Source organism: Salvia hispanica, unplaced genomic scaffold (genome assembly GCF_023119035.1).
Source record: "Salvia hispanica cultivar TCC Black 2014 unplaced genomic scaffold, UniMelb_Shisp_WGS_1.0 HiC_scaffold_516, whole genome shotgun sequence".
Classification (NCBI taxonomy): Eukaryota; Viridiplantae; Streptophyta; class Magnoliopsida; order Lamiales; family Lamiaceae; genus Salvia; species Salvia hispanica.
Window position 1 is genome coordinate 80351 of NW_025952263.1, and position 24494 is coordinate 104844.

Consider the following 24494-nt stretch of genomic DNA (forward strand, 5'->3'; position numbering starts at 1 on the left):
TCTTAATGGGACATCCAAAAATGGTAAAACAAGCCTAGTAAAATAAGACGGATGGAGTATATAATAATTTAGTTTAATTAAAATGATAATTTGATTAAATAATGATATTATACAATTATTGTCAATAAGTAAAATGAAATTGCATAATATTAAAAGTATAGTATTATATAAATATCATTATTGTTAATAAATCACTATTAATTAAATATTTTTATAATTATTTCGGTTTCATGATAATATTTCGGTTTTATTTTCGAAGTCGGATTGCCTAAGAAATAAAGTTTGTATACTGAAAAGAATTTACTATTCTCACTTAATAATAAAGAATTTCAGAAATATTAAACCACAGCCATTCAGTTATATTACTCCATATCACAAACAAAAGTAATTTATTTCATCCATTGAATTTTTTATTTGAAATGAAAGATGAGCAACAATAAAGTGATTAACAATCAAATTCGCAGAAACATAAATTTTGTGAAGCAATCCTATTGCAATAACCCTGAGTATTGCCTAAGACATATTTGGTCTTGCACTTAGCATCACAGCAACTGTCACCGCAAATTCCTCCTTCACAACATATTCGTTCACCACATTCACCATTTCCAAGAGTGCATCTTTTTGTTGCCATTCCAAATTCAGCAACTGCATCATTTTATACAAATTTAATTATTAGTACCATGTAAATTAGCCGTAATTGGTCGCTAATATAACAAACTGGTTGAATTTCAAAGTTTTCAATGATCTTTAAACTTGGTCTTAAAATAATGAACGTCGTTTTGGGCCACCTGTGTTATCCAGCAAGGCAAATAGGCATCAATATAGCCGGAATCATCGAGTGTTGCAAATATCAAACCATGAAAGGGTTCATGATTTTTAATCAAGTTTTAAGTTCATACGAAATTTGGAATTCGTTCAAATTTTGTGATATTAGTGGCCAATTGCCCTACTATATTGATGTACTAGCAAAGTAGTTTACCTGAGGCTAAAACGAGCAAGAGGATGAGGCCAAATGATTTGTTGAACGTTGCCATTTTTCTTGTTCTTTTGATTAAGTGCAGTGTGTTTTGAGTATCCTCTTTCCCATTGCATGTCCTATTTATACTCTCATAATTGTGATCTTATTTCTTGATTCCCAAAATGAGTAATTATACTTTTGAATTGCTCTTTAAGATATTGTTGTGATCTTTGTGATTGATATTAATTCTTGATTCTCAGAATAGTTTTTCTTTTAAATTGTTCTTAAAATATTATTATATGACCATGCATGAATTGGAAATACACCCATAATTGTGATCTTGAATGTATTGGAAATACACTTATAATTGTAATTTTGTCTTTCTTTATTCCCAAAATATTTAAATTGCTCTTAAATAAGATATAGTAAACCCATAATTGTGATTTGTGATCTTATTTCTTGATTTCCAGAATAGTTATTCTTTTTAAATTGCTCTTAAATAAGATTTAGTGTCATATCAAATATTCTGAAAATGAAATTTAGTGAAGTTAACATAGGTCTCTAAAATCACAAATTTTGACCTAATTTGATATTCCCTACATCCCAATTAAGTTGGTTGTATTCTTTTTTGAAATATTCCAACTAAGTTGAGTCATTTTCTTTTCGATAAAAAATAAAACATCCAATCTCTAAATTATTTTATTTCGTCATCTACTTTACACTCTCTTTATCTTTTGTACTTTATTTTCATCTCTTCTACTTTTCAATATAACTTTTTAATCTCCGTACTCAAAAGTTTTGATTCAACTTAGTTGGAACGAGTGGAGTATTTTTATGACTTCAAATTTGGTTGAAAAAATCATGAACTTATTCTTTCTAGTGAATATCCAATTAGCAGGGAAAAAAAGTTTTCGTGGGAAATTAACTACAAGCCCAAGTTCATTGTTTTTTTGACCAACTTTAAAGTTCATGAAAAAAAAAAAAATTTGGTCAAACTTTGTGATTTTAGAGCATCCATAATGGTTGTGGATCGTCCGCCCGATCGACCAATTCGGGCTCGCCGCGATCGTCCGCCCATTGCAGCGGAAGACCGATCGGCGGACGAGCAGAAGACGAGTTCGGTCGTCTCGGTCGGGCACCCGACGCGTCGGCGACCCCTCGTCCGCCCATTGCAAGGGCACGGACGATCGAGGACGAGGACAAGCACACGTTTTCCATTTTTATTTATTTTTTATTCTCTATATAAATACACCAAATTTCCACTCATTTCACACAATTCTCACACAACATCTCTCAATCAAAACATCTCTCTTTCACTCACTTTTCCAAAATGTTTCCCGGAAAAGATCTAAATCGAGCTATGGAACGCGTAATGTTTGCTGGGGACCGATTTCGAAGGTATTCGTGCAACAGACCAAGAGCAGTCTCGAGGCCCATCCGCCGCCGGACATCCGTCCACCGAGAGCATGGCCTAGCTCATCAACGTCTAGGGGTGAGTAAAAAAACCGAAACTGAATATCCGAACCGATCCAAACCGAAATTTTAAAATTCGGTTCGGTTTTTTCGATTTTTCAGTTCGGTTCGATTTTGAAAATATAAAAATTTCGGTCTTTCGGTTCGGTTTGGTTCGGTGAAAAAAAAACCGATAAACCATATAACCGAATTATATTTTAAATATAATATTATATATATATATATATTATATTAACTTAATATATTATATTATATAATATATATATATAGATAGATATATATATCTATATATAGATATATATATCTATATATATATATATATATAAGGGTGTGTTAGGGTCCTTACAGCATCTTAGTGTAAAACACAGCACTAATCACAGACCCTTGGATCATTAGATTGGATGGTTGTGATTAGTTACATTATCATACTAAAAATCTACATTATTAGCCGAGGTACATTATTAGACTAGAAATGTACATTGTAAGACTAAAACTCGTACATTATTAAACTAAAATGCTACATTATTATCCGAGCCTGCATTATTAGTCTAAAATTCTACATCATTAGATGACACGTGGCATTAATCTAACCGTTAGATCATAAGATCCAATGGACTCAAGTGTTTTGAGTTTTACTTATACTTACGTTCGACTGAATACATCCCTTTATATATATATATATATATATATATATATATATATATATAGGGAGCATCAAGCTACTTTTACCCCTTTAGATACTATTTCCTTCTTAATATCATCCATTAGATTGATAGAATGGACGAACTAGATTAAAAGGAGAAATCTGATCCCGTGTTGCATTATTTGTCTTAATCTGGCATTATGAGGGTATAAGAGTAAAAATATAATGGCTTGTACGCATTCCAAAACGGAAATTCCTATAATTAAGCTAGATTTTCATAACCTTCCATCTTCTAATTCACTCTCTCACTCCATCCCATCAACCCACGATCAAAACTATTCTCCACCATTTCAAAACCGCCTAAACCCTAGCCGCCTCTCCAATCGAAGGGAAACCAACTCCACGCGATTCTCGCCGCGAATTCACCGTCGGTCGACGATTCACAGCTTAATGTTCCGAATTTCAGTTGTGCCCGCGCCGATTGAGTTTTTATTTGCAACAAGGTGGGTTTCCAAAGTTCCGTTTTTGGGTAATAATTACTCCTAAACGTCGATTGTCGTCATTTACGAGACCGCATAGAATCGATTACGTTTTCAGCGTCGATTAAGTTTAATACACAATTTTTTGGTGGATTTTTCTTTAACAATGAAATGGTAATCATTCGGATTAGGGTTCTGCTCTTATTGAAGTGTGTAGTTGATTTCGAGTTACATTTGGTATATGTTCGATTATTCGGTGAAACCATACTGACGTCGTAGATGTTGCTGAAAATCTCGATATTGTGTTCAATGTGTTGTTGATTCTGTCCATTATTGACGATTTGGGTTGATTATTGAGTTATATCTGTGTTTTTTATGATTCTGGATGAAGAAATTTAACCGATTTCAGTGGTGTGTCCGACAGACATCAATGACGAAAGAGGCAGACCCTTCAAAATCCAACCAACACAAACTACATGTGATAAATCTTTTGCATTCTTCTTGAATTTGTTCAAATCTGATATCATTGGTTCAGCTAGAGTTTTGCATTATTTGGATGTAAATTGTTCATTATTGCACTCGTGTTGTACATCATGAGTTTGTTTCAGTCAAAAACGTTTGGTTTCACTTCGAAATTGTGCATTTTTGTTTTTTTATATACATTATTGTACAATGGTGTTTAGACATTGGTTGTTAAATTGTAATAGGCAGTGGTCTGTTTCATATTTGTTCTTTTTTGTGTTTACGTGTTGTTCATTTATTTATACCGTTTTGTACATTACATTAGTTTAATTTGATACATTATACATCCTATTCTGTTGCAAGCTACATTATTTATTACTGGGGTTTGGAGCCCCTTGCACATGGGAAGACTTGTACAAAACAAATAAATCGACACGGATCTATTTGACCGATTATGGGATTAATCAATTCACATGTTAAACAGATAATTGCATGCTAGAACGCAAATAATTCATGCTTAGATAATATAAATCCTAAACATGAATACTACGGTTTAGAGTTACCGATTTGATTCTCCAAAGAATCGACGATTGCTCGCGCCTTCTCCACGGGATGATCTTCAATACTAGACCACAGATCTTCTGACTGGTTCCCAAACTGTATTCCAATATCAGTGTGGGCTGATCTTATCAAAATACTAGGACTCGAATAAAGAAGACAAAGAAATCCTTTTGGGAAAAGGAGTGGAATTCGAAAATTCCTACATGGGGAAGCGAAATTTTCGAAAATTACAAATAATGAAATTGTGATTATTCTGCTCCTTTATTCTCCTATTTATATTAAGTTCCTTTTGGGCCCGGACGAGGGATCTATGGAAGGTTTTGGATATGGGCTCGCCCAATTAGCTTTTACTAATTAAATTGAACCCACAATTTAATACAAGCTTATATTGGAATATTACGAGCAGCCACTACAGAAGTAATATTGCACTCCCCATAAAATCCAAAATTACAAGTAATCCGGGTTTCCATTATTTATATTATTTATTTCCCGCGCTTAAGATATAAATGTCCATTAATTAATTAATTAACATCTTATTAATTCCAAGAGTGGACTTAGCAAGAAACACTTAATTATTATTCACAGAGCGATAAAACTCCAACGGCCGTTTCGAATAATAAAACCTTGTTCGAGCTCCTCTTGAGGACATTATCAAACGAGACTCACCTCGCGCACGATTCAACATAATAGCAATCCTAGCACCGCTAGATATTAATCACCACTACCCAATATATCAGGATAATTGGGTTGCAAAAACCCGCACCATTTGATAAGTCAAAGTAGTGCATAATCAATACCGTATGCTCAATGCCCTAGTCTACTAAGCAAAAGACTTAGACTTTGTTTTCTTATACATTTAAGTGTTTATAAAACATCTTATAAATGCACAAGCAAACACAATGTAATAATATACTGATTCTATTCGTGCAAAACTGCTCGAATAATATGAATCGGGTTAAAAGTGGATTATAGAGTTTTACGTATATAAGAAGATTCTATTCGAGCAAAACTTGCTCGAAACATGCTTTTCAGTATACCAAACCTAACATTTCTATCGTTTTGTACATTACATTACCACTTTTCATACATTATGACAATTTACAAGTATGAAATATTGTGTTCGTTGTAATAAAGGCATTATTATATATAAAGTTTGGTACATTTTTAAAGTCGATTTACTACTCATTATATGAACTTTTGGTACATTACTTGAGTTGCATGGGAAAAATTTTAAATATCTTTGGTACATTATTGTTATGTAGTCTTGCATTATGTGTTATTCATCATACATTATGACATGTTATATTAACCATTACTTGTTGTTGCTATTACACATGTATTATACATATATTTTTGTACATTATTGATCCGTTACATCACTTATACATATAATTTACTTTTGCTAAACCGGGAGGCGTTGGAGGAACTTGGCGGAATGGCGATCTCAATTCACCCAACCAGGAGGTGGTGGAGGAAGATGAACCAAGTAGGCTTGTTCGAAATGCTCGTGCCCATGGATCAACCGCATTCCTTGTGCGCTGCGGTGGCGACGGCTCTGTGGTGGTCTCGGTGAGAGAGGATTTTGCAAGCACCTAGTCGAAACAAGAAAGACAACATGTACTTGGGTGAGGTGTCCAACTGATTTGAAATATATTTGTAGGGTATTTTGTCTAGACTTATGACGATGTAAAGCTGGGATAGTTTGAATTCAATTTCCTTTCAACATCATTCTCTTCAATATGTACATTATTCACCGATCCGTGTACATTATTAGATACTATTGGTACATTATTTACCGTACCAAATCTTAAACGCATTAAAAATGAAAATTCATTCATGTGGTGGTGCTATAGCCCCTCATGGTTGCAAAACCCCAAGGGGAATGATTCAAACTCCATGGATTGCTAAACCCAAAGGGCATGAATTCAAGTTCATATCAACATTATTCTCTTTAATCATGCATTATTCATTGATCCAATCACATTATTAGATACTATTGGTATATTGCATCGACACAAATCTTAAACGCATTAAAAATAAAATTTAATTCATGTGGTGGTGCTATAACCTAGTCCCATGAGTTACTAAACCCAAGGGGAATGATTCAAACTCGTCCTTTGTGATGGTTCGGTTGGAGTGGATACTACAACCTGCCTATGGATCGCTAAACCCAAAGGGTATATGGGTTGAATACTCGCCAAACATGGGAATACTTACACGGCACATCATTTAGTATTACAATCTTACTAATCTAAAGTGTCGGTTATTGAAAAGACATTTATGCCCTTTTTGGAGGGAAAATATGAAGTTATTTTATTTATCCTTTTGGTCATTTTAAAAAATGGCAACCATTGGATAGAAAAAGCAGCTCCTATTGAGCAATGCAGTGGCTTCTCAAATAAGATTACACATTTATATATACCCACGACATTAATTAAATATGCATTTTAGTGTAAACAAAATCTGCATTTTAGGGGCGTGATACCGATAGAGATCTGAGATAATGGCTAGAAGAAGAAAAGGAGACGAAGGAGGTAAAGAGAAGCAGTGGGAGGCGGGAGGCGGCTGAGCGAGAGAACTGCCGGTGTGGGCGGCGGCGGCGGCTGCCCGAGGTTGGTGGGATAGCTGAAGCAGGCGGTAGAACTAGGGATGCACAGCGGTGGAGAGGCTTGGCGAGCAGAAAGTAGGGCGGAGGGGGCGGCGGCGTAGGCGAGAGAAACAGAGCAGGGGGAGAGGGAAATGACGGCGGCACCTCTGTAGATTTGAAGATTAGGGTTAATTAAAAATGGAGTAATTTATGTATAGTACTAATAATATTTGGTATTTAGGTTACGACTTTAGTCACATGACACATACGTATATATATTGAGAAATACTCATGTCATCAATAAATAGAAAAAACAGGTATGGAAAAAAAATATTTAATTAATGAAAATACGATTACGACTTCTTTAGTACCATAAATATTAGTATATCGTCATAAATTAATACATTTGTCAAATTTTAAATCATCAATGATCTTATACTATATTTTAAATCATCAATGATAGTATATATATATATGGATATTAGTATATTATAATATTAAAAAATAATTAAGATTTATTATTAACTCTACAAAGTTATGGAGTAGTAATAAATTTTTAGAATGAGATTTAAAGAAAGTTGATATTTAAGAAATTATTCTAATAAATTACTACTGCTTTTATAAAACTTCAAGTAAGTTGATTATAAGTAAATAAAAACTAATATTTTAAAAATTTAAAAAATAAAAACTAGAATCCAAACCCTAAATTTTAAATGTTATTATTATTATTTTTTATTTGATTATAAAAAATTTTAAATAAATTCATGTTAGCAAACTATCTAACTAACAATTTTTTTTTTTGGGTGCAAAAAATAGTTGAGTCTTTTAAAGAAATATTTATTGGTTTGTAAATCAAATTTATTGTGGTATAATTAAATTATTCAATGAATATAAATATATATAATTATTTGTATGGTAAAATTATTAATCATCTTTTAAAAATTTTCTTTTTTTGAAGTGTATTGTATATAATGAAATTATTTTCTTAATTCTATTATAGACGGAAGGGTACTATATTTTTAGTTTTCAACGCACTAAAAATAATCAAAGACAATAAAAAGCTATTTGAACTTTTTAAAATTTAAAAAAAAATTTATAACATAATCCCGTATATTGCTCCGTGATTAATTGAATTGATTTATATTTATTGAATTGATGGGGTTATTTTGTTTAAATGCTGTTTTATTTTTGTTAATTATCAAGAATTGAATAATCTTCCGTTACATATAGGAAATACAATTCCGTTATATCTATACTAGCAAAATTAACAAATCAATTCTTATCTTATCTTACTGATCTAAAGAGTTTATTGAAAAGATATTTTTGCCCTTTTGGAGGAAAAATGTGAAGCTATTTTGTTTACTAAAAGGTCATTTTGAAAAATGCCAATCACTTGATAGAAAAAGGCAGATCTATTGAGCAATATTGACTTCTCAAATAAGATTAAACATTTATATATACCTACACCATTAATTAAATTTGCATTTTAGTGGACTAATTATCGATTTTTTGATTGCAATCGCCGACAGCTCCAAGCCTCCACAGATGGATGACGAGGACTAATTATATGATTTTTTGTGGACTGATTTTCGATTTTGCGCAGCACAATAGGTGTGGAATCCGACACGGCTCGTGACAACCGCGGGTGAGGCGACGAGAGAGATGCCGAAAATGAAGATGAAGCGTGGCGAGCTGCTGTGCAGATGGGTTACTTAGCCGAGCGGGCAGGAGGACCGACAACGGCGGTAACAAAATAAAGAGAAGGAAAGGAGAGCCGATCAAGTGGCGGCTTGACTCGAACACCGACAAGCCCGATACCCGAGAGTTACGAGAGAGAGGGGTTTGAAATATGTTCATATTGAATTCAAATGTGGCTAAACCAAGTAAATATGAAACACCAATAAATAATGATGTAAAGTGAAACTAAATTAATATCATTATCAAACAAAGAACAATATTGCATAACATTAATTGTTGTTGTGTATAGTAATATACAATTTTCTATATAATATATTAGTTTAGTTAAATTTGTTGAAATTACTTATAAATACGTATATATATTTATATTCAAGATATATAATTTATAAATATATTTATATTTAAATTATTAGAAGTACACATAGTTATAATAGAGTTGATTTTGTTAATCGAAATTGGTGAGCTATTTTTTTTTCAAATAGTTTGCTTATTTTTTTTTTTTTGTAAATTGTAGTATTACATTTTTCTTTATTTGTATATCTTATTCTATTTCATCCACACATCTCCTCTTTTGTTATTTCTTTTATTTTGTACTGCACTCATATCAAATATTAAAAAAGTATACAATTATCTCGTAAATGTGAAATGTTTCATTGAGAGTGGGTTGAGAGAAGTACAATTGTACGAATAATTTTTGTTGTTGTTTATAATATTACAAATACTTATTTCAATTAGTTTTTATCTCGTAAATATATTTTTATACTTATTTACTCTATATTCTTTATTTTAAGATATTATATCTTCATTATATAAAAATCTTTTGTCCCGTGCTATGCAGTGTTAACACTAGGTACATTAAAGGCCACTGACGTAAATTATTTAGTTCTACTCAAACTAAACATTATTCCCTGAAACACGTACATAATTCAAAATGAATTTTGATGTATGGGTTAGTAATATGCCCTAGCCCTATGGATTGCTAAACCTCATGGGAATGACTCTAACTTTCTTCCGTAGTCAAGGTTTTTTTAGTAAGTCAATGCTATACCCTAGCCCCATGGATTGCTAAACTCTTCTGGGAATTGATTTAACTTCTCACACATTAAACCCATTGTAATGTACATTAATAGAATCTACATTATACACTTAATATAGTACATTACTTGTCGAAAATTTATAAGTTGTAACTTACGAAAAGAAAACACGAAAATCGAAGCAATTGATATTTTCATGAAAATAAAACGACAAATGATGCAAAATAAAACTAAATGCAAGAACGAACTAATCACAAACAAATACACAAAACCATAGATGTTAATTACACGGCTAATACAATAACTTTCTACCAAAATTTATCAATTAAAAAAAAAACACGTCCGCAATTGAAAAAAGTCGACAACAATTTCTTGAGAATATCTTCAATGGAGAAAAACGACGGGGGAGAGAAGAAAAAATGATGAGGGAGAGAAGAAAGATTGTAGCGTGTAATCTATAGAAAAATTGTTAATACATAAAATAATATATATCAATGAACAATCAATACAGGAACTCTATAAAGAATTGGTGCAAAAATTTAGAATCATATACAAGTTAATTGGACTAGAACTTCATGATTGTCTCGAAATTAATGAAGGATTACTAATAACTTCTAAAAAAAGAGCTTCATGATTGTCTCGAAGAATTGCTAAGAATGTCTTCCCAATACATTTACCGTAAAATAGGAAGAGAGAAAAAACTTAATTAAGGAAAATAAATCAGATTATGTATTTACCAAACTAGAAGGAGAGAATTTAGGAATTAAATTAACCACTACAAATCTGAGCTCCCAAAATTGCCCTTACGAAATTTTTTATGATTAAAATTAATTCATAAGACTTTATTTTCGGCCATAGGATCATGAAAATGGATGGACGAGATTGAGAAGGAAATAGAACAAAAGATGGAAAAAGGATATGAATACATCCCTATATATATATATATTTTTTTTTTCGGATTTTCGATTTTTTAGTTTTTTCATATAATTTTGGTTTTTTCGGTTTAGTTTGGTTTTCCAGTTTTCGGGTTCGGTTTAGTTTGGTTTTGAACTAAATTCAGTTTTTTGATTTTAGCTCGGTTTGGGCAAAAACCGAACCGAAACCCGAATGCTCACCCCTATCAACGTCTATTTGAAGACTACTTCGCCGATGAACCACGGTGGGGACCGACGGTTTTTCGCGACGGTTTAGGGTGCTGCAGAAATGTTTCTCAGATTGTTCGATGATGGAAGGGCGCGACGAGTACTTCTAGCAAGGGGAAGATGCGGTCCACAAAATCGTATATCCCCGCTTACGAAGTGCACGGTTGCGCTCGCGCCGACTTACGGCACCACGGCGGATATGTTCGACGAAGTATCTTCACGTCGGCGATACAACCGGCGAGAGTGTGGCAAAATTTTGTGAGGCGTGGTCGACTCCTTCAACGCCACATATTTGCGCCGAATGTCGAAGATTGCTAGTTCCCGATCCGATTCACGATAGGTGAACGGCTTTCCGGGAAAGTTTGGGGCATTGATTGTATGCACCGGAGTGAAAGAATTCTCCGCAACGTGGGGAGGCCGCTTCACAGTGGGTATAAGGGTGACCCACCCGACGATGATCCTTGAAGCCATCGTTGACCACCGTCTTGATCCGAATGCTCACTATGGCGTAGGCGTGGTCAAACAACGACATCAACATGCTGAACACGTCGAGTCTCTTCACCGAGCAATGCAATGACAACGGTCCGGTTATCGAGTTTACTACCAACGGACGCTAGCATCATATAAGGTACTACTTAGCCGATGTCATATACCCGAGATGCCCAGCTTTCAAGACGATCTCCGCCCAACGAATCCAAAGAGAACCTTTTTGCACAGCGGGAAGAGTTTGCACGGAAGGACGTGAAGCGAGGATTCGATGTGCTTCAAACGCGCTTGGACTATAGTGAAAGGCTCACTCGTTCTGGTACATGCATCATATCGCCAATGTCATGTACACGTGCATCATATCGCCAACATATCGCCAACATGATTATTCACAATGAAGGTCCAAGACCCGACGATTGGTCCGACGATGAAGCCGATCGAGCGTGCGCAACCCCACGGCCATTCGAGGTTTAGCCTTTGGAGTCAGTGAGCGATTATAAGCATAGGATGACATGCGTAATTGATAAGCCCGTCTTCAACTAATGAATGACATGGTTGAAGAAGTTTGGGCACGTAGGGGTCGTTGAAATTGTACCTCTTTTAAGTATTTTTGTTTTAATTTTTTTAATTAAGTAATGTATGTTTTGCTAGTTCTTTAATTTTAATATCTAATTTTGCTATTTATATTGTGTAAACATAGAAAAATGATATTAAAATTGAATGAAAAATGGAAATGGATAGGACGGAGATTGGGGTGAAACCATTGCAAAAAGAAGGCGACTAAGAAATGCGATGTGGCAACCACTAGCGCTATAGGACATCCATTATGGATGCTCTTAGGGACCAATACACCATTTGGAATTGGCCAATTTTTTTGCTTAAAATAGCATTCTTAAGTTGTGAATACATATTTCCTTTTGTGGAATACTTCCATTTCCGATCTAAGATATATATTTTTGAAGCATGTATTTAGAAACACAAATTAGTATATTTAATTAAATAAAAATACCTATACACGTTCTTTTTTTAAAGAATATTTTTTTGATTAAAAATAAAGTTAATAGTAATGAGACAGTAAAAAAAACATATGGCTAATGGGACGAAGGGGAAAATACAAAATATTTAGCCATGCTTCTTAGGCCCATTAAATGGGAGAATAGCAAAGCCCAAATAAGAATGTTCGATTCATTCTAGATTTATAGGGCCCAAAATAAAAGCGGGTCAATCCAATTTATAAGTATATTTAACAATTTACGATTTTTTTACCAAGCATTGATCGATCTCATTCTCCACATAAATTTCGAGGTAATTTCGCACTCGCTGCTAATAATTTTACTATATGTTCCTGTTCAATCTCAGATCTCTTCCAATTCATCGGTTTCTTTTGTAAATTACTTGCTTTAATTGGTCTCTGCTTCGAATTAGGGTGATTTTGATTCTAGGTTCGTTGCGAATTGGTGTATTTTGATTCTAAATCTTAAATCTTAGGTATTTCAGCTTTGTATATCGTATAATGAGCTTCTTTGAATATATCGTGAGCTGTGATAGTAACTCTAACAAATCTACTCCAATCCCCAAACCTCACGCCAAATAGAGAGTGGATTATGTGCTAAGATTGATTTAAAAATGAAATATCTTCGTCTCATTTTTTGTGAGCTATTGTATTTACATTGGTTGCTAAATTTTTTTTGTTGAATTTATTGTGAGTTGGTTTTAGTAGTCTCGGAAGGGTTTGGGGAATGATTGTTGATATCATTGGGATTTCTATTTTATTTGATTTTTTGTTAAATTTATTGTGAGCTGTTGTTGTTGCATTGGTTGCTCAAAATTGATATGATTTGTTAATATTTGAAAGGGCTTGAGAATTTGGAAGGAGGAAGAAGGCAATGGCAGTCCATGATGATTGAATGGCAGAAGAAGAAATCAAGTGATGCATTGGATGAGATACCAACTTTTAATGTCGAAAATATGCAAAACAACACAAGAATAATCAATTATAGGTTTGCTCATTATATTATTTGTGTTGCATTCTGCAATTCTGTGTTTTGTGCAAAAGAATGCTCCTTCTAAACCGTCTTCTTTGCTTTTGCTGCAGCCGCTTTATGTCTATCATGGTGGCGTGATTGCTGGAATTTTGGGGTACACGGGATTGACGGGATTTATTTTCTATTTTGTCATCATGGCAATTACTACTGTAGGGCTGGCTGCAAGACTGGCTTTGCTGTTCATTCTTTTTTCGATAGCTGGAACCAGATTGTCTTGATGGCATTCTAGGCGGACTTTGGTAACTCTTTAACATCATCTTTGTCTCATTTATGTATTTCTTGAGGTGAATGTGTTGCTTGTTTAAGCATAACTGTGGTGTTCTTGTGATATTTTTCTTTTAGAGTATAGTAGTTTTGTGCCCGGGTTTTGACTTTCTCTAGTTGATCTAGAGATAAAGATAAATTCCTTCACATAATATTGAGGATCCTTATTTGTTGTTTATAACAAACCATGGTCTATGATATTATAGCCTATAGGTCACAAAAAAATACACCTTGCATCTTGTGAATTGAATTTTTATTCTTGACTGTATGCATCAATTGCTTTTCATATTTTTCATGATAAACGTTTAACCATGGTGTTTCTTCACTTCTTGCAGTCGTTCTGCTATTCGAGTAAACCTTACTCTTTTTTTCCCTTTTTACTAACATTTTAGTCTTGGAAAAAATCTTATTCTTCTTCATCTCATTATATGTTATATCTAGCATCAATTGCTAATAGTTTTGATCTCTTGGCATTTGGATAAGACACCCCACCAAAAATACTCTCTGCACACACACAATACTATCTCTGACACACAATACTATCTCACGCACACAGACAATATATCTCATGCACACACAATACTATCTCACGCACACAGACACACACAGTTACATAGTATGAATCAGAGTGTCTTCTATTCCAATCTTGCCTGTGTTCCTTGACATTGGGAAAGATTTGCCTACGATATGGTTCATATTCTGAGGACTCTGCTACGAGCGGTTTCATGGAGGCAACCCATTGTATACCCATTTGTGACATTAAGTTTGATTTAAGCTGCAGTAGTATAAATGTAGAAGCGTTAACTTATTTTGTTTGTATTTTATATTGGTAACAAGTGAAATTTTGGTTTATAGAACTCAGTTATTGACTTTTTTTCTCCCAATTATGCGTGGTCTCCACTGACTCTATCACCTTTTTTCTTTCAATTTTTACTATTTTACTAATTGTGCTTCTCAAAATGTGTTAGTTTTATGGTACGGAGAGGGATTATTAGGAAAGAAACAATTCAAAAAGACATTCATAGCTAATGAATTCTTAAAAATGGGATTTCATGCTGAATAAAATGGCATAGAAACAATTCAAAAAGTAGTAACACTTTACCTAATGAATTCTTAAAAATGGGATTTCATGGTGAATAAAATGGCATCAAATACAGTAGCAGAGTGGAAATCACGAACATGATTCGCAACAGAACATGATTAACAACAATGGTCAAGTTTGTAGTAGATTTTCATAGCTAAGAGCCCTGCCCTTTCTATACACAATTTTACCAGACCTCTCCCATATACCATACACTAAAATTGTATATTGAGCAATTACTCAATTTGATGTTCGTTCAAGCGCATCAATAATCTGCTTTTCGCAAGCAATCGATTCTCTCGTTTGCTGTAATCCTAATTTCACACCTGCAATTTTTTAGTAGGAAACAACACATTAACAATGATCGAGATTTTCAAGTATTCCAGATTGTGATTGAATATGTTATGTTCGTGACTTGGAAGATTTTATACAGATAACTGTGAACCATTAGGTGCTTAATGCAGGTACAATGTAAGACAACAAACTTACTAGCATTTGAGGAACTTTTGTTAATACAAAAGCCAAGATGTAAGGATGCCTCCAATCACTAAAGCTGCAGCCAAGTTGTGTCCAAGGCGCTTGTCGTCCTTGGATGGAATGAATGTTGTTTTCAGAGTGTTTGTAAGCTCAAAAAGACGGTAGGATACCTGCAAGTTTTGGGATTTTGGGATAATAAGGTAAATCGGGATTGTGTCTATTTGATTGGGTGAAATAAGAAAATAAAACAAGGGAGACTAAGGGACTTTACCGCTACATAAATTGCAGTGGTGAGCATGAAGTTTAACATCGGATAATCTGGAATCAATGAAAGTAGCAGCTTCGGCTGACCATCTGGCACACTGGACCTATATTGAGTTGGATGAAGTTCAGATTCATCTTCCCGAGACTCAAGTATGTACAGCGAAATGTCATTCAATCAGAGAGAACATTTACTTTGTTCAGAACCCCACCCCCATTATTGTATATACAGACTTTCTTGTCTTGAATTTCATCCAAGAACAATAGTCACATATGCACATCACAGGATAAAGATGATACCACGAGTGAATGAGTGATGATTTTAGAAACTGAATTATGTACCTAAGCCATATGTGAAACTGCGAGATGTAGGTCTCCAAAGTGATCTTGCCGAGCCATCTGTTCATCAAGGCAAATAAATATCTGTTTGAATCATCTCAACGAACAAAAAATGATAAAAATATTAATGTCCTTTACTCAAACAAAGATATGGATTCTTACGCAAAAAGTGTCAATGAGTAGGAGCGGAAACTCTGAGTAACATTCCGCAAGCATATGTAAACACTGGGAGCAGAGAATATGCAGATAAATCCAGATTAATAATAGGTTTCCATAGTATTTGCTACATATTTAGTCTAGACAATGAAGAGACTGAAAATGCACATACGTGATAGGAATCCATGACGTATAAGGATGGTACTTGTTGTATGTAATCTTTGGAAGCTTGTATACGAACTCAAACCAAAGATATCCAATCTGTAAATAGAAAAACAATTATTTCAGATGTGAACTTCACAAGTCTTAAGAACGAGCTGAGAGATTGAGGGATACCGTCAAGGATATTGTCACAATCATTGACTTGATAAATATCCTGCGCTTTGTTTCAGCTTCCTCCAATCTTTCCAACCATCTCTCGACCTGCAAATCCATCCAGAAGGTTTACAGTTTGAAGTACAGGAGATCAACGTGTACGCAGTTTCAGAGAGACGGAAAAAACAAGCAAATTTATCTGAAATGCATATGAAGATAAACAAGCACAGAACTTACTGTTGGGTGGTAATATGCATATATCATTCCAATTATCCAAATGTAGCGATCAAGGCCTGAACGGAAATGCCATTCATGCAAAGCCGGATGTTCGACTTTCGAGGCTGGGTCTCTGTATCCTGAAAGAGGACACATTCTTGTATTGAGATTGAGATACACATTCATACACTTGAGACACAGAGAGTGAAAGGTTAGAATTTTACCTAGCAGAAAAGTGAAGGGACTCCAGAACAGATCGAATACCCCAGGTACTTCCCATATAAAGATGACTACTAAAAAGCAAGCTAATATTTTTAGAGCCATGACAGTTCCACGTTCATTATACTTGTTGTATATTCCAAGTGCTCCATACACCATCAATGTGAAAAGAGTGTGCATGGGGCATATGTAGTATAAGACATAGCTGTTATTAAGCGCAATGCAGAAAAAAAATACCAAGAAATTTAGCCGCCACATCATCTGCATATCGAAATTAATCCTTTAGAAATGGGATTAGAATGACGCCATGGGATATTACGCATCAGAAAAGAATCCAACCTGAGCAAACCTTGCAAGGCTAAAATCCTTGCGGATGTAATAATATGAGAAATTCCCAAATCCAGTCATCCATACATATGCAGCTATGAAGATTCTTATGGCATTGTAGATTTCTGTGGCAGCAAGTAGTGATACATAAGAAATAAAACCTGTAAGCAGAGGGAAAGATAGCTAAGACAATTCATTCCAGCTCAGGTATATTTCAAAGCATAGGTAAGTGCAGAATGTCATAAAAGAAACCAAAAATTAAAGGTGACGAAAAAGACTAAAATGTTATTTTATTTATTGAAAGTTGAAACATAAATAATTTCTTTAAACAGTTAGTTACCTGCATCCAACCTTTCCACTCCTCAGTTTGATGTCTATTCAGATACATCATTGACTTTCCAGAGAATGCTGACTTGTCATTATGTATCTTGAATGAAGTAACTGCCGAGACAATGATGAGAAGGAAGTACAGGAACAAGAAAAGATCCGGTTATAACTCTGCCATCAGAAATGAAATTTAGTCAGATAAGCTTACAGCAAAGCCATTGATCAACCATTCTCAATGAGTTAGTGTACTGCAGAATATAAATTAAAACATATGCGGTAGTAGCTCAGATTTGATTGGAATCGCTTAACATAACTAAAGAAGAAAGTTAAGCCCTCTCTTATTATGTTGAATTGCTATATTTGTGATTAATCGTAGCAGTGCCCTGTGAAATGGAAGAATGGCAAAAGAAGAGGATTATTACTTCCCTGCATCAGCAAGATGTCATATTTATCACGTTTGTGATTCTCGTGAGGAGTATTTTGAATATGATTGCATGTCCTTTGTAAGACCTAAACTAGGTTGGCTCAGTAATCCATTACATACAAATTTATTAATCCTATGCAGAACTGCCAGAAAAACACATAGATGTTGGGTTTTGGCTATATATCAATGATAGAGAAGACAGTGGGTGCTAGAAAAAGGAACAGAAAATAATCGAAACAGAAAAAAATGGACAGAAAATAAATTGAATATAAACTGAATAAAAAGAGCAGAGAAATTCTCAATTTAGGCCTATGGTAAAACTGTCCCTAAACCAACACCCAAGACATGTTACTCTTCCACTGAAGAGCTACATATAATAACTAATGGCCACTGACTCCTATACAGAAGACTCCTAATCCAACTCTAACTCTAATAGATAAAAGCTGTTTCTAACAAATAAAACAACTAGATTCCTTACAATAATTAATGCTACTAAAGAACAATACAATAATTAATAATATTCTGCACCCAGCCACTTTAGATCTCCTATCTCTATCATTCAAGCTCACTCTTTTTTACTTCAAGTTCCCATTTTGCTTTGTTAATCCTCTTCGTGGAGCAAAGGTGGCAAAAGAAGTTTTGATGGCTAGAGTACTACTAACAAACCGATTGGTTCTCACTTCTCACACTAAAATTGTATAAGAAATGCATACACCAATTGCGCGGTAAGGAGAAATCCAATCACACCTTTTTTGATTCTCCAAGGAGATCCGTTCGGTCACATATGTAATAGTAGATTAAAGGGCACCAAACTCTGACATGCATAAGATATTCCCAAATCATAGGAATAAACAAAAGAAACTAAATCCAACTCATTCCAAATCTGGATTATAAAGCTAAGAACTTAAAACTATACACATACATGGCTCTTAAAGTCAACCGATTCTCCAGCAAGAATGACTCATCCAACGTAAGAAACCTGAAATATAATGAAGTCAATTGCATAAGGTGGCATACCATGGCATACCATCAGAGTAAGTTCAGATCATATCTCACAAACCTTATCAATTGAGATGTTACGAGGCAATTCCGCACTCCATGAGAGACCGACTGAAGGCCTCCTCCTTCCAGAAGAACAGCTCTATCATCGTCTTTAACTGCCCCAGCCAACTCAACCAAACTGACATCAGAATCCCTTCCACTGGAATTTAGAGGAATTCAGTATCAGAGACAACATATAGGGGAGTTGTAGAACATTTTAAATCATCATTATAAAGAAAGGAACAGTGATTTCGAATTCCCCTATGCTTTGAGATCATGCAGGAATCAGTCACAGCATTTTCCTTCTGTATTCACACAGTATTTCATTGCTGATCCATAATTCAGTAACGTAACTACCAAAATTCTTAGAAACATCCATAATACTATTTTCACATAATGTTCCAGTACTCCATTCTATCGAAAACTTTAAACACCACAAAAAAGATGTGCAACTCGACAAAGTCCTTAAACTTACAGCTTCGCAGATGCAGACAATGAATTCTTTCTGTAATCCAAATATTCTGAGTACAACCAAGCAGCAAATATTGGTACAATTCCAAGGAAAAACGATACCTGCATATTCACAATATCATCAAGCTCACATCACATCCAAACACAGAAACTAACTCATCCAATCACCGAAGATCGAGCTACATAAATAACCAAAACACAACACATAAATCAACCGAAAAAATAAGTTCGCATTCGCACACAATTTTCCAGCTCGCTGCACACATCTTCATCAAAAAATGAGCAAAAACACATCAATTACTCCTAAAATGCTGCTCAAACACTACTACTCTACTCCAAAACTAACTTCAAACAACAATCGCTAACTCATCCAATCATCGAAGATCGAGCTACAAAATACCAGAAACAAAACACACAATCAAACAAAAACAAGTTCACAATCGCACTCAATTTTCCAGCTCGCCACACATCTTCATAAAAAAATGAGCAAAAACACATCAATTACTCCTAAAATGCTACTCAAACAGTGCTAATCTACTCCAGCAACTAACTTCAAACAACAATCGCATCTAAAATAAGCTGCAATCTGCTTAGATCCATCGCATTTGCTTACTTATAAACAAAATCAACCGATCAACTCACCTGACCAGGCGCCAGTGGTCCGTACATCACCATTTTTTCAGTTGGAATCCAGCAGCATTACAAAAAACCTCAACGCGGTGAAGAATTGGTGTATGTATAGCCCGGGAAATGAGAACCGACAGAAATTGCAGGTGAAAAAGATTAGATCTGATTTTAGAGTGAAAAATGGGTTACTATGGTAAAACTTAAGAATAATATAAGCACAGTAATTTATTCAAAAGTAGTTATAATATGCCTAGCCTATTTAATTAGGTGGAGGAGAAGAATCATTGTTTGAGCGGTTATGGTCGGCCAACCCGAGTTGATTTTGGGCCGGGTCAAACTGATCCCAATATTTTATTGGGTTAGAGGACTTGATTTGGGCCGAGAACGATTTCTTTGAAATAAAGATCACCATTTTATTATACTACTACTTAATCAGATAATATCGCAATTTTTATTTGGAACATCACGGTTAGGAAGGAGTCTCATTTTTTTTATTTTGATTTGTCCACCGTCAAAAATCTCAATTCATTTTTATTATAAATGATAAACCCCGCATTATTATTATTTTATTTTCCTCACATTTTATTCTAAATAAAACTAAATAAAAATAGAACTTATATTACATTACTTTTTTTCACCTATTTTATTTTTGTTGAATTGTGAAATTTTTGCATCTCCTTGTCCACATGTGGAAGAGTGGTGAAATTTATTTCCATGGGTTCATAAGTAAGAAAAGCTAAAATCGGTTCAATTTCACCATCAATAATAGTACATAACTTGCTTTCTTGCTCATGATTCTAAACCTAACTAATCAACAAATGCTGTCTCAAACCCTTGAGCTCTTATGAAAAAGATAATGATAATACACAATTGTAAGGCTAATTATGCCTTCTCCCCCACCAAAACTTGTAAAATCCTCATTCCGTTAAAAAGAGTATCGAAATCTCAAAACTCAAAGAGTTATTTATGTGAATATGATGCACAAAAACAGATAGGAACTCGTCCATGCTTCTACCACAAGCCGATGGCCTTCCACCATATCCCTCCAACTCCGAGCCAAATCACAAGATTGACGATCGAGATAAAGAAGCCGTAGCCCCACCATTTGGCGAGTGGGACGTAACCAGCACCATAAAACACAGGTGCTGATCCTATCCCATAGTGAGTAATGCCTCCCATAAGATTGGAAAGAAAGGAGAGCACGACAGCACCGAGATAGGGTGGAGTACCCAGTGCACTGGCTACTGACAAGAATGCTGTAAACATGGCACCAATATGAGCAGCCCCGCTCGCAAAGAAATAATGGGAATAGAAGTATAGTAGGACAAGAATGCCAAAAGATAGCTGCCAGGAAAGACCCAATCCACCAACAAACTGCATAGACAAGAAAATAGAATTATTCAGTGCTTCAGCTATTTAAGTAAGTAATGGAAATGAAGAGGAACAAAAGACCAAATACACACACAAATAGAGCTGAGATTTTGAATTATAATAAGCAGATACAGATGTGATAACCAATGATATCTTGTTCTAAGGCGTTAAAGCTTCTGAAGTATTGAACAATGAATAGACCAAAATCCTTGTTTGGACAATTTTGTAAGGCTTATGTTATACCAATGCCATTCCATTAGAGAGTGAAGAACCAGTATTATTGTCATAAAGGAGACATCTCAAATAGATAAGAGAAGAAAATGATGGTAAAGTAATTCCAACTAGCCAGTGAACGAATCTAGAAAACTCTTTTCTTCCCGGACTATTTTACTGTTAACCAACATAACTGCGATTGATGAACAAAATAAGTTGCATCTACACTGCCAAATTGAGAGCATACTACCAGATGAGAATAAGTCTTCCATATTGATGGCCAACAATGAATTAGTATGATGCACGGGGCTGGGGAGTGGGGCCAAAATTATGAACACGGATTGTACATGACCAAATCAAACAAATTTTATATGTACTCATTTCCTGTCAGTAGGCTTGGAATATAGAGGTAAACGAACCTTGACAACAGTTTGGCTGAACCAGGAGATAAGACCGTATTTGTTTAGGTACCCAGCCATTGCAATAAGCGCAGCAAACCATGTCAGTGTATCCCATGCAACTGATTCAGCTAGGCATTCCTTCCATGTGACAACCCCAGTTATCAGGAGGACAGATAACCCAAGAATTGCAGCAGTTACTGCATCCACATTCAGGACACTACCAAAAATCCAGAGTCCCACCTGATATTTAAAATTTTCAACTATCAGCACAAATTACTTTGCATAGGAACAATGAATAAGCAACAAATTATTTAAATTCATGATTATGAGACCTACGGCAACAATGCAGGGATTAATTAATCCCAACAAATTGGTTACCAAATCAGCTAAACATTGGTTTACCCAAAAAAATCCCTCCTTAGCCAAATATAAGTTGTACAAGTGTTCGACCCTGTGTGTTTCACCCAAGTTGCAAAGAATAACTACTACTACTACTTTCCAGCATCAAAACATTGTCTCAACATCTAACGCATAGTGAGAGATCAACAGTGCAAATGAATACCACTGAAAATCTCTCGATGTGGAAGCAATTAAAACATATACTAGTACGACAAGCCATCCAATAATCCCAATCATTACTCTATGAGGGGCTGTTTAACTTTGAGGATCAACCTAGATTGATAAAAACAATATAGGCTAATTTCTTGTTTAATAAAATGGATTCAAACTTTGGGATATCCTACGACCCTAGATAATTTACATCACTTGATCTAATTTTGTTCGATGCATATCCCGCTAAAAGGGTAGGATCGTAGAACTCCTAGTATTGATTATAAAAATCACATCTGAAAATAGAAGCATATCGAACAATCACGATGATCTGCAGAGCTAAATGAAGCAAAAAAACTCAAATTTTGTAAGTCTATACCGTGAGAAGCAGAGTTCCAGCCATGATGATCTCGTTCTTGGACATCGGCCCCATCTTCGCCAGATTCTCCCTTGCAAGTTTAGGAGCATCGGGGCTGCTCTTCACCGTGGGCGGATAGATTAAATACAGCAGAAACGGAACAACGATCAACGACACCAACCCCGGCACGATTGCAGCCTTGGCCCAATCCATCCATCCAATCTGCATATTTATCGTGGTTGCAGTAAGGTTAGCAGCCAACGGATTCGCAGCCATCGCTGTCAGAAACATAGACGACGAAATCACAGATGTCTGAAAGCATGTGAGCATCAACCAAGACCCCAATTTCCTCTCCGTTCCATCGCCTACATTGCTACCACACGCGACACAGAGCGATTTCACCAACGGCAAGAAAATGCCGCCCGCTCTGGCGGAGACAGATGGAATCGCCGGCGCCAAAAGCGCTTCACTGAATACCAAGCTGTACCCTAACCCTAGCGACGAGCTTCCAAATAGGGAAACAAACTGGTACGCAATTCTGTTCCCCAATCCAGTTTTGATAAACCCTCGCGCGAAGAAGAACGCGAGCGCGATAAGCCACGGGATCGGATCGCCGAAAGCCGAGAACGCGGCGGCGAAGGTCAGCGTCTTAGTGAGAACGCACGCGCCGAGTCCCATGAGTGCGACGGCGCCCAGCGGCAGGGGCTGGGTGATGATTCCGACGATTGTGGCGAGGAAAATGGAGAGCAGCTGCCACGCGATGCGGGAGACGCCGTTGGGGGCCGGGAGGAACCACAGAATCACGCCTGTCGCGATGGAGGCGGCGAGCGGCTTGATGGAAGCCCCCTGCCATGGCTGGGGCGCGAGCGGGGCGGGAGGGGCGGCGGAAGCAGATGCGGCTGCTAGAAGCGGGCGTTTTGGGGCGGGGAGAGAGAGTGAGAGGGGTGATCTATGGTGGACTGATTGGATTCGATTTTGACCTAGAGAATTGGGGGAAATGCGGGATTTGATGGAAGATGGAATTGTTGGATTGAGGCGGAGGGATTTGGAAGAGGGGGAGGAGAGGGAGAGGGGGCGGGGGCGGAGGCGGAGGTTGAAGGAGGAGGAGAGGGGTAGAGACGCCATTGTTGAGGGAGGGAGGTGAGAGAGTGAGTGAGTCCCTCCAACTGCGACTGCGAGTGAGAAAGAGGGAGAGAAGGATGGGGGATTTCAGGTTTTAGAAGCATTGGAATCTCCGTCAACTACATTTTGCCAACTCCGCCCTATTCCAGAACTTTACTTTTAAACGCTTTTAAAAACAATAGATACTCTTTACCAAAAAAAACAAAACATTAGATACCTATTTAAAATAATTATCAAATTTTTATTACAACATATAGATACTTTAATACACCTGACTTTTTTTATTTTGGAATTGGGCTTCTAGAGAGGGGTGGTGAATGCCTTAAAGAGAAATCGAGTAGTACTAGTAGTATTTAAATTTCTCCTT

General features: G+C 35.7%; 1 protein-coding gene, 1 long non-coding RNA gene and 2 pseudogenes across 2 annotated transcripts; 1 reads left to right on the forward strand and 3 right to left on the reverse strand.

The window, feature by feature from the left end:
• Positions 1–370: 370 nt before the first annotated feature.
• On the reverse strand, positions 371–1062 carry LOC125199475. Its single transcript, XR_007172593.1, has 2 exons — positions 980–1062; positions 371–645 (listed from the first exon to the last, which is right to left on the reverse strand). It is a non-coding gene; the product is annotated as an uncharacterized LOC125199475 (long non-coding RNA).
• A 12347-nt stretch (positions 1063–13409) lies between these two features.
• Positions 13410–13811, forward strand: LOC125199481 (annotated as a pseudogene).
• Positions 13812–15297: 1486 nt separating this feature from the next.
• On the reverse strand, positions 15298–20227 carry LOC125199473 (annotated as a pseudogene).
• Positions 20228–20840: 613 nt separating this feature from the next.
• LOC125199477 (dicarboxylate transporter 1, chloroplastic-like) lies at positions 20841–24253 on the reverse strand. Its single transcript, XM_048097470.1, has 3 exons — positions 23027–24253; positions 22117–22338; positions 20841–21487 (listed from the first exon to the last, which is right to left on the reverse strand). Exons 1-3 carry the CDS (start codon positions 24128–24130, stop codon positions 21125–21127), a joined length of 1689 nt encoding a protein of 562 aa, XP_047953427.1. The 5' UTR covers positions 24131–24253; the 3' UTR covers positions 20841–21124.
• Between the last annotated feature and the right edge of the window lie 241 nt (positions 24254–24494).